Source organism: Chiloscyllium plagiosum, chromosome 11, assembly GCF_004010195.1.
Source record: "Chiloscyllium plagiosum isolate BGI_BamShark_2017 chromosome 11, ASM401019v2, whole genome shotgun sequence".
NCBI classification, from domain to species: domain Eukaryota; kingdom Metazoa; phylum Chordata; class Chondrichthyes; order Orectolobiformes; family Hemiscylliidae; genus Chiloscyllium; species Chiloscyllium plagiosum.
The window spans coordinates 61,547,186-61,558,891 of NC_057720.1; the positions used below are offsets into that span (position 1 = coordinate 61,547,186).

Genomic DNA, 11,706 nt, shown 5'->3' on the forward strand with positions numbered 1-11,706 from the left:
ACTTCATTGAACTGTCAGGCAGAGTGATATGCTCTACTCTGTGAAGTAAGATCTGAACTTCTGACCGCTGATGCTCAGATGATAGTCCCATCTATAATACATGGCAGACACTTAATGCAATGCTTTAACTCCCACAGACCTAAATTGAATCTTCTCTCTCCCTGTAGCTCCAAATATCACAAAAATGAACATTAAATCCTAAGTGTAATGAGCAGTATTTAAACGCAGAATAAAACTCATCGAGTTACTGATGGTCAGTTGTTACATCACATAGTTAAAGTCTGCTTGGTTTTATAAGGTAACAGCCTGGAATTGTTCTTCATATGGTGTCTGGAGTGTGATATTTCTCTGTTCTATTTCAGGTACCAACAATAGCTATTCTGGGTTCTGGAGGAGGCTTTCGAGCGATGGTTGGGTTTGCTGGTGTTATGAAGGCATTGATGGAATCTGGAGTTTTTGATTGTGCAACTTATATCGCAGGGCTCTCTGGTTCCACTTGGTAAGTTCCATCAACAAGAGTTCTTTATCGACATTGTCCAATCAATAAAGTTTTATTGTGTAAGCTGTTAGAAACTTCAAGCCCCTCCCTGTTTCTGAGGCAAAAAGTCAATATCCAGAATCATTGTAAGATGTTCAGATCAGAGATTATGAGCTAGATTTTCATATTAAGGGTAGGCAGTGGGGGTTGGGAGTTTTCTTGGCTCAGCATGCCCATCTCAGCAAAAGTTGCTTGGCAAGATGGTGCAATACTGTTGCATGCTGGCACTGAGCCAGCTGTCACAGGCTAGCTTAATGAGACTTCACAAGAGTCCAGATATCCATTAGTCTCTTGAACAAGGGCACACCAGGAAAAGCAAATCTCGATTGAAAACATTTTCCTTTGGACCTACTTGCCATTGGCTCAATGTTCAACTACACAAGATGAAGAAATGTCAAGTGCTTATAGTTTTTGCTATTGACACTTCAAATATTTGGTTGATTGACACTTTTATAGGAGTGTAGGAACAGCAGGCTTTTAGAGAAGTTGAACATTTTCAGCATTTCCACATACGCCCTTGTTACTATAGCATTCATTCATTCTATTAAAGGGTATAATGCTTGAATGAACTATGGAAGTAGAATGCTATGGGTTGACAATGAGGATATGAAGGATCATTAAATTATAATGGGAAAGGGGGCAGAATAAGTGATTAAAATATTATCTTTGAAAAGATTCCCACATCCTGACTATGGATAATGATGCGTCTGAGGGACTGTGAACAGTGAGTCCTTAAAAAGTTCACCTGTCTCCACAAGGGGTCTGTGCTGGGCCATCACCTTTTCACAATTTACATCAATCACTGGATTGAGTGGATCAAAGTCACAATGGCTACATTTGGAGATGTGACAAAGATAGATAGAAAATATGTTGATGAGCACTGCACGCCAAAAAGCCATTTAGTACACAACATTTAAGATCATGCATGAAGATTGACCACTGGGAAAAACATTAAAGGCATACTGGGTCCATTGAACCATTCTGAGCAATACAGGCCAGGTATACTGATGTCCAGAAGTACTTTCTAAAATTTAGCTATGGCCACAAGTACTGAGAGGATCTCAAAGTGCAAGTTTTCACCCTGGATAGGTAGCATCTGAGAGGTGATTTAAAAGATATTTATAAAATACTAAGGCAAAGGTTTCAAATAGTTGTTGTTGTATTTGTCTTTGTGGATTCACATCTCATGCACATAGCCCTCCAAGTAAGTTGGACAATTCATGTTGATGCCGGTAAAGCTGGAAGCTATGAACATTAATTTTGAAACTTTAGCTTTTTAATTCTGCTCTCTTATATTTGCATTTATTTTTATCTAGTCCAGTTATATTGTTAGATCTGACAGACAAGCACATGTCGTGATTTTACTCCATGATCCTGAAGTCCAATGACCCAGGAATGCATCAAGACACACTGTCACATCATGTCAGATATTATGAAAGAAGGGTTGAAGATTTCTTTCAATTTGCTTTCTTTGGGATAGATGGGGACAGAGAAGTTGTTGCCACTGGTGCCAGTGGTGAATGGATGAGAACTTGATAACATTGAAAGGCCTTTGTGTTATCATTGTGTTTACATATCCTTCTCATCCACCCTTCTCAATCAGGTACATGTCAACATTGTATTCTCACCCTGACTTTCCAAGAAAAGGACCAGGCGAAATCAACAAAGAGCTGATGGAAAGTGTCAGTTATAGTCCAATGTACCTGCTGACCCCTTTGAGGATCAGACGTTACATTGAGGCACTGTGGAAGAAGAAGAGGTCAGGGCAACCTGTCACCTTTACTGATGTGTTTGGGATGCTCATTGGCGAAACACTGATTCAAAATGTAAGTTGAGAATATTTCCTATTCCGCAATATCAAAACACACAGCCCAAATGCATGTTGACGATTACAACGTATTTCTCGAAAAAAACAGAAGGTTGAATAGGAACTTTTTTTTCAGTTTAGTCAACACACTCTCTAAATGAAAGATTAAATACTGCAGAAACCGTAGGTTGTTCTGCTAAAGAGGATGCCAATTCTAAGGTCTTTTCCAAACTGTAAAATAAATCATGTTTGGAGTTACTGATTATATTTTTCATTCATTAAATCTACATTTTATGTATTGAAACCATGAAAATTAAGTTTTAAGTCTTTGTGTATGGCATCTGTGAATCATAGTAAAACAATTATATACACTCATGCTGAATGAGAGGTGTCCTGTAAATTATAAAATTATTCAAAAAGGCTTTTGGATCATAATGGACTGCAGCAATATGAGAAAATGACAGGAGATTGGCACCAGATAATAGAACCAGTACAGACATACTGGGCCAAATGACCTAATTCTGCACCGAATCATTCTGTGATTCTGTGCTGCACTAGAACCAGCCATACCTCCCACCAAGCTGTTCCAGTAAGACACTGGCATTAACCCAACAGTTTAGAGAACTTTCCAATTGTGTCCTGCCCTCTAAAAATGGAACACATCCAATTTGGCCAGCTACAACCTAATTAGTGTGATCTTAATCACCAGCAAAATAATGTACGCACTTGTCAAGCCACAATCTACTCATCAGCATTCAGCTTGGTTTCTGCTAGGGCTACTAAACTGTACAGCCCTACAGTCAAGGTTAAAGTGGTAGTGGAAAAGCACAGCAGGTCAGACAGCATGCGAGGAGCAGGAAAATCGAAGTTTCAGGCAGGATTCCTTCATCAGAAATGCTCCTGCCAGAAAAGTCGATTTTCCTGCTGCCTGACCTGCTGTGCTTTTCCAGCACCACTCTAATCTTGACTCTAATCTCCAGCATCTGCAGTCCTCAGTTTCACCCTGTTGAGCCCTACAGCCTTGGTTCAAACATGGACAGACAAGATCAATTCCAGAAGTCAAGGTAGAGTGACTGCCCCTGATATCAAGGCAATGTTTGTCCAAGTGTGGCATCAAAAGGGCTTGGCAAAATCAATATCAGTGGGAATCATGGAAAGATTTGGCCATTGGTTGTGTTTCATACCAAGCATAAAGGTGGTTATGGTTATTGGATGCCAATCATCTTAGCCCCAGAACATCACTGCAAGAGTTCCTCAAGGTAATGTCTCAGATGCATCCGTTTTTAATCGCTTCATGATCAGCACTAGCTTTGAAAGCCTTATTTCCAATGTGTACTCTCTGGCATTTAGCTCTCTTAGGCCAACAGAGTGAAGAAAGATGCAGTTAAATAAAGACTCCCTCCCTCACTGCTCCCTTCTTCACTTCCTACAGCATTTCAGACACAATGTTGCTGCTGTTTGCACTCCAGCCTCTGAGCCCATCAGGGTTCTCACCTGTACTTATCATGTCTGCGGGCCCACATCAGGATGCTTGTCTTTCTGAAACTCTGCTGACCAGGAGCAGTAACATCTGAGAGTCTATCTTTAGACTAATCTTTCTAGAGCTGAGAAGGATTGCTTCTGGAAATGTGGCCAGTCTTTCCTCACCACCCATTTTCTTCCAGCCATAACCTCTCAGTGAGGTTGACAGGCTTTCTGATGCAAATATGATATTTCATTCCTTAATAAACAACTTCAGCTGCGCCTCCAGTAAGGTGCCTGCAAAACGACCATAGGGGTCTCCTTTCTCTCTGTCTTTTTCTTTACATCTTTTTCCATCCCTCGGATGGATGACATCCTTAGCAATGGTTCCTGCCCAGTGTTTTAGATCAGACCCAATGCTGCCTACATCCAGCCTCCTTCCTGCATCTGTCCCAACAGTTGAGTGGTGCTTAACATATCAAATGCATGATACACACACACACACACACACACTCTCGCTCACGCTCTCTGCAGACCCAGATTGGTTGTCCCACGTAGCAGGGTCTTTAACATGAGCAAAGGTCACTTTAACAGCAGCATAGTGGGATAGTTGATGAAATAATCAAACAGGAACAAAGAAACCAAAGGCAATAACTTGGGTTGTAATTATATGTTGATATATTATTATTAGACATTACACCCACCCTTTCATCAGTAAATCTCTAGCAATGCAAGTTAGTGAGGAACTAGTTTACTAAAACTGATCAAAGTATTTTATGCAGTCAAACTTGCACAATTGCTAAAAACCATTTGTCAAACTAAGATTGTCAAGACAGATTTGTGTAATTTTGAAGTATGCACGTAAGATCTGAGCAATCCAAGAGACCAAAGATAAATGAAGACTGGTCATTTTTATTGTTGCGTGCAGTTTGCACCTTATCATCACGCGAAGTTTAATCTGTGGTGTATTATGTTACGAATACATTCCTGAGAGATAACCTCAATTGTAATAGAAAGAAAGGTCTGCTTCACCAACATCCCTCCTGTCAGACCATTGAGCCAGAGCCAGGCCACATCCATTCACAGTGTGTCCTCCTCTGCAACTCAAATCAGTCTGTAAAAACTAGGCGTTGATGGCTGGAACTTCTCTTCCTGTCAGAAGCAAACACTTTGTTTTCCCTTCACAGGAAAACTTTACTTTTGGCTTTGTTGCAGTGACTGATATTCATTTGCACTGCTTATAATAATATTTATGATGAAGGTCAATCAGCTATATTATTTACACCATGGAATATGAACAAGAACGCCTGTTAGTGGAATGGTGGTTTCATCCCATATTGTAGTATGATGTGCGTTTAAACCTCCAGATCTTCACTATACTGAGATCATCACCTCAGCCTTTGTGTAAATGCAGACAATAACCAAACAGAGACAGAAGTGACGAGGGAACCAGTCAATGATTGGATCGGTCTGATGCAAGTGGTTTGTAGGGGGAGCAACACTGAGTCAGGATAGAACCCAATACAGTCAGGAGAAGGACATCCTAATAACACTGGCTGCCAGGGAATGCTGCTTGGTAAAAATATTAGCATCAGCCAGTCGGGTGGTGGCTTGGTCTGTGCTGGGGACAGCATCCATTTACAAGTTAATTCAAGATCCATGTTATAACTCCTAATCTGGCCAGGAGTTTCATCTCATCAGTGTCATCATGTAGAACCAGAGCCTTGGACTGCCCCAAACAAGGTCATTGATGCTGGAGGTTAGTAACCTTATATCGCCTAGTCCCAGATGACTGGCAAAGTGGGAGCAGCCAGTATACCTGATAAAACATGACAAATGGGCAATGGCACAACGTGTGTTACAACCAATGGACTGCAGTCACCATTGACACAGAGCAGCAGTAGGGTTAGGGTTTTGGGTACACTAAGGTCCCACTAACAGCAAACGAGATGAATAACCAGTCAATCTGTCTTGATGGTATTGGTTAAGGGAAAGAAAGAAACACATGTTTATACAGTGCCTGTCATGGCCTCAGCATGGCCTAAAATGCACTATAACCAATTAAGTACTCCTGAAATGTATTAATTGTTGAAATGGATAAAGGCTATGATCAGATTTGAAGAACTCTCTGCTCTTCTTTAAATTGTTCCATGGGATATTTGTCTTTTAGTTACCCACTCACCTTTCGAAGTTTAAATCTTTGGTTCCCTTGTTCTTCGATTTGTTAGAGCTTCAATTTGTGGTGATTTACTTTTTCTGAAGTGGATCTAAAAGATAGCCTGCAGAGGCAGTTTACTTGATTGGTTAGTTTACAAGCATATTATTGTTTGTGGTTGAGTGTTTCCAGGAGGGGATTAAGTTAATCTGTCCTCCCTGCATTAGTGCTTCTTGTGTACTGTTTCATGGTCTAATTCAAGCTAAGGCTTTATTGGCCATTTGTGCCAGAGTAACCCTGCTCCTCAATCCCTAGAACACTCACAATCTATTTGTGGTTATATTTCTTTTTCAATCATTTGACCTTTTAACATGTTTAGACCTTGAATAGTCACAATGTCAATCGTAATCCCTAGAAGATTTAGTAAACATGACTAAAACGAGACGTACCAATTAATGGGAAAATGTTGCATAGCTAAACATATTTTGCTTACTACTTAGCTGTGTGTAGTTTCCTGAGCCCCCCCAACCCAGGAATGCAAAGTTATCTGTAAATTTACAATCATACTTCTCCATGTTTGATTTTATTTAAAAATGAAAATATTTATCCAGGAAGTGCACACTTGAAGGATGACATGCTCTTTTAGAGCAGGTGCAATGTAAAGTCCAGTCCATGTAGTCAAGTAATGGGCAATGTTAACTTTCAGCAGCACAGAGACAGACAGAAACAGATTAACATTTATTTTTATTTCCTCAATTTCTCCCTTTCTTTGTTTCTGTCCTCTTCCCTGAAGACGCTCCCTCGGTAACTCTGTGTTATCCTACATTTCCCTCAGTAATCCAACATCATAAGCAAGTCAAAACAGTGACAATTAGCAGTCAGCTCAACTCTGGGAGAAAAGAAACAAATACCTTAAATAATTCCAGCATTGGGCACCAAGCACAAGAGTGAAGTTCATCTTTACATTCCCAGTGAGATTGAAATATATATGGTTTCTTCATATATTATGTTTGTCAGTCAGGGTAAATGGCAGCAAGGTGATAATGTGACTGGATTCATAATCCAGAGGCCTGTATTAATTCTCTGGGACATGGATGAAAATTCTGTCCTGATGAAATTTGAATCAATCAATAAATATGGAATTTTAAAAAAGTAAATCTTGGTAATGGTGATCCTGAAACCATTGGTATTTATCATTAAAATGAATCTGGTTCCTGAGGGAAAGAATCTGCCATCCTACATGTGACTTCAGCCACACAGCAATATTGTTAACTCCGAACTGCCCTCTGAAATGGCTAAATAAGCCATTTAGTTGTATTGGGCTGTTATAAATTCGAAAAGAAATTCAAATGGATAAACTCTGTAACATTGGCCTTGATATCGGAAACAACAATGACAAACTTGGTCCCAAAGACCCAGCAACATTTTCCTTATTATTGTATGGGGGCTAGTGTCAACATTGGGAGAGCTGTCTCACAGATGAGTCAAGCAACAGCCTGACTTTGTCCATAAGTTATGATTTTGTGATTATCGCAATATCCCAGATAGCACTATCCCTATCCCTGGGAATGATCTGTCCCACCAACAGGACAGACCCCCCAGGGGTAGCAGCACAGTGTGAAACAGTTGGGAGGCTAGGAGCAGCCAGGCACGTCCCAAAATGAGGTGTTTGAAGTGATGAAGTTACAATATAGAACTGTTTTCATGCCAGATGGTTGAAGCAACATGTAAAAGACAGGGCTGAGCAATCCCACAATCAACATGGGCAAAAAAGCAAAATTACAGTGGTGAGTCGAGAATGACTGCACTTGACATACGATCACATTTGACCAATTGTAGCGTCAAGGAGCCTGAGCAAAACTGGATACAGTGGATATTGGGGGCAAACTCTCTGCTGGTTGGAGTCACTCCTGGCACAGAGAAAGACAGTTGTGGTTGATTAACCATCTGCAGCTGCTTCATCAGTGACCTTCCCTCCATCATAAGATCAGACGTGGGGATGTTCGCCAATAATTCTGCATCATTTGCTACTCCTTAGCTACAGAAGCAGTCCATGACCAAATGCAGCAAGATCTGGACAATTCAGGCTTGGGCTGAAAAGTGGCAAGTAATATTCATGTCAAGCAATCATCATTCCCACTAAGAAACAATCTAACCACCAACCCTTGACATCACTAAATCCCTCACTCTCAACATTCTGAGGGTTATCATTGACCCGAAACTGAAACTGGACTAGCTATATAAATACTATGGCTACAAGAGCAGGGCAGAGATTGAGAATTCAGCAATGAATAACCCCTGACTCCACAAAGCCTGTCTACCAATACAAGGCACATGTCAGAAGCGTGAGGGAATACACCTCTCTTGTCTAGATGGATGCAGTTCTAACAAGTATTGAGAAACTCAGCGCCATCAAGGACAAAGCAGCTGGCTTGATCAGCACCCAGTAAACCACCTTAAATATTCATGCACTCCAGCACTAACACAATAGTAGCAGTGTGTACTATCTGCAAGATTTATTGCAGCAACTAGTAAAGGCTCCTTCAACAGAATCTTTCAAACTTGAGCTCTACTACCTAAAGCAAGGACTGCACATGCATGGGAACAACACCCACCTGCAAGTTCCTCATCATCCTAACTTGGAACTAAATCTGCCAGTTCTTTATTGTCACTATTGATTGCAGCACATACACCACATGGATTGCAGCAGTTGAAGAAGGCAACTCACCAAGAGCAAATAAGGAAGGTCAGTATAAATACTGGCCTAGTCAACATTACCCATACCTTATGAATGAACAAATTTTAAAAATCCATTTCAGTAAGGGGGAAGACGCAGGAACAGGAGACACATTGTTTTGACTGAGACTAGACGTTACAGGAGTTAAGCGAAGCAACCTAAATGGGTGAGCCTAGTGTTCTGCTCAGTTGATTGAACTGAAGAGAAGAATGTAACATTCAAAGCACTGGTGAAGAGGGAATTCATTTTTTAACTATGAAAGCTATTGATTGCAATAAATGCTTTTAGAATGTATTCTTTGATTTGTTGCAGAGAATGAACTCTAAGATGAGTGAGATGAAGGATAAAATAAATGATGGTCTTTGTCCCATGCCCTTGTTCACCTGTCTTCATGTAAAACCGGATGTGTCTGAGCTTATGTTTGCCGGTAAGCTTTTATGGAATAAATGTAATGGAGATATTCCAACAATAGAGTTAGGAGGTCAAAAATGAGTTACAGTCTAGAATTAAACAGCAATCCACCCCTATTCTGGTCTGAACTTGTTATTGGAGAGGGGCATTTTCCTTGTTTTCTCTCTATAGATATATGTTTTGTTTGCATTCTCTAATCATGGAAAAGGAAATCCAGGTAGGAATACTGGAACAGGAGTAGGCCATTCAGCTCCTCAGGTTTGTTCTGCCATTCAGTGGGATCAGTGTCACCTTTGAGCTTTAATGTTTTAATTTACTTCATCATTAATCAAGCATCACATCAGTCTGATTAGAAAGTTTATCAATTTTAATGTGACACATAAACATATGTTCAAAGGATTAAAAGGTACAGAGCAAATTTTAGTGAGGGCAAATATTTAGAAAAAAGGATTTATACAGTCTCTTTTAAAAGATTAGACAAATGATTTTACTTCCTACCAGGATTAAAGGTCCAGCCAACATGTTGAGACGTCCCCAAAGCACCACCCCCCCCCCCCCAACACACACATCTCCCCTGACACACATCCCTTACCCTGTCCCACACATGCCCTCCCCCTCTTCTTCACTAACACATCTGCTCAATGTACGATCCTACCTTCAGCACACATCACTCACCTTCCCCAAACAGTGTGCCGCTGGCCCCCAACCCCCTACTGAAGAAGCTCACTTGGCGAATACTCAGGTTTGAACTTTTGGTTTTATTGCAGGAATTCCCTCTGATTCCTGGTCTAAAAGCTGTAACTGATCAATGCGGCTTGGTCTTATTATGATTAAATCAGTATATTTCAAACTTTTAAACTGCACAATTGGTTTGCATCTCAATGATGGGACCATTTGGGAACAATTACTGTAATTTGATGTATTTCATCATTGTAAGCCAAGCTCTGACTATATTGAAGGAATGTGATGTATTTTTAGGTCTGTGAATAGATCTCAGCTCTCTGCCTACAAGGCAGAACTTACTGGGAGGTTGCCCCACTAACATCAACCTGTCCTCCATTTTGCTAGGGGCAGGTGAGTCTACAGTGGCCTTCTTGCACTTATTCCAGTGGAGGCTCCTCAGACAATCTCATGCCTGGCCCTCAGGGAAGAAGAGTGGGTACTATCCTGACTGGAATTTCCCCCACCTAGGCTTCTCCATCAAAACTCCCAAACCCCCTTTTCCCACCTCCCACACAGAGGCCTGCGGTCTCATCCTTAATGCAATACCCCCCATGGCACTTCCCTGCATCCTGGCTCTGAGTCTTTGACTGGTGGGACTGCTTGTAGTACCAGCAGCGGTCACCACTCATGGTGGTGCTGTCAGTACTACAGCACTGCTGGCCAATCACTGTGCTTGGCCACCCTCTGAGCCAGGACTTCCTTCTGAGTTTGGAGGAGGGAACCCATGCCTGCAGACAATGAATGTTCCTTGGAATGTTAACTAGCAGAGAGACAGATGTTATCATTGAAGACTTGTCACACCAAATCGTTTGAAAATCTGGATGCAAACCAATTATATAGTTTAAAAGCTGAAGAAAGTTAGAGTGGCAGAGCAGAAATACATTAGAGGTTCAAGACTCTGACTTTAAACCCAGCAGAACAGGAATACCCAAGCTATGGTTTGTGCGTCACAGGTTCCCCTCAACACCTGGGAAGCCAGTTGCTGAAGCTGCAGCAATTTTGAGGTTTGAGCTTTGATTTCTAATTTGTTAACTTTAATGTTTTTCAGGCTGCAGATTTTAGAAAGAGTTCTTTTGAAAGATGAATTTGCACTCAAAAGATGAGCTTGGTTAGTATCAAAGACTAGAGACACATGCAAACTCATGGGAACCTGGCTGTTAATTTGAATGTGACCCTAAGACTTGATATAACATACCAGTGTGACCACAAAGCTAGTACACTCTGACATCAGACATACCCTCCCATACGTCAGGGAAAAATTTGTAGTTGCCTTGCAGTATAATTGTGACTCGAAATAGAGTACTTGGAATTTATGAATCAGTGATATTCTCTTTTACAAACAGACAATCATTCACACTGACTCTGCCTTCCTTCCTCGACTTTATCTCTCTCATTTATAGATTGGGTGGAGTTCAGTCCATATGAGATTGGAATGGCAAAATACGGGACCTTCATGCACCCTGGAATCTTTGGCAGCAAATTCTTTATGGGAACAGTGGTGAAGAGATATGAAGAGAATCCACTTCATTTCTTAATGGGTATGTTTGATCATAAAACTCAGTTAAACTGGCTTTCTGGGTCATGTTCTGTTTACATTAAACAAGGTGGGATTTTAAGGCCCCTCCTCTAGTGGCATGTTTGGAAGTGAGAAGGGCATTTAATTAAACAGGATGATGGTGTGCCTGAATACCATTGCCTTTATGTCTCTGCCTGGACTGAGCCAGAGCAGGAAGGACAGTGGTCAGACCTATCAGCCCAATCTAATGAAGCCTTACACTCACACTCACCACACACACTCACACCCCACATACACTCACACCCCCCACACACACTCACGCCCCCACACACACCCACGCCCCCCACACACACTCACG

General features: G+C 41.2%; 1 protein-coding gene across 3 annotated transcripts in view; it reads left to right on the forward strand.

Moving 5' to 3' along the window:
* The window catches only part of LOC122554454 (cytosolic phospholipase A2-like), a 134,492-nt gene that overhangs the window by 84,878 nt on the left and 37,908 nt on the right, over positions 1 to 11,706 (forward strand). For all 3 annotated transcript variants that reach the window (XM_043699514.1, XM_043699515.1, XM_043699513.1), the window contains 4 exons: positions 363 to 499; positions 2,142 to 2,364; positions 9,011 to 9,125; positions 11,233 to 11,370. In XM_043699514.1, coding sequence (XP_043555449.1) covers positions 363 to 499; positions 2,142 to 2,364; positions 9,011 to 9,125; positions 11,233 to 11,370 — 613 coding nt within the window. The remainder of the gene's footprint in view (positions 1 to 362; positions 500 to 2,141; positions 2,365 to 9,010; positions 9,126 to 11,232; positions 11,371 to 11,706) is intronic.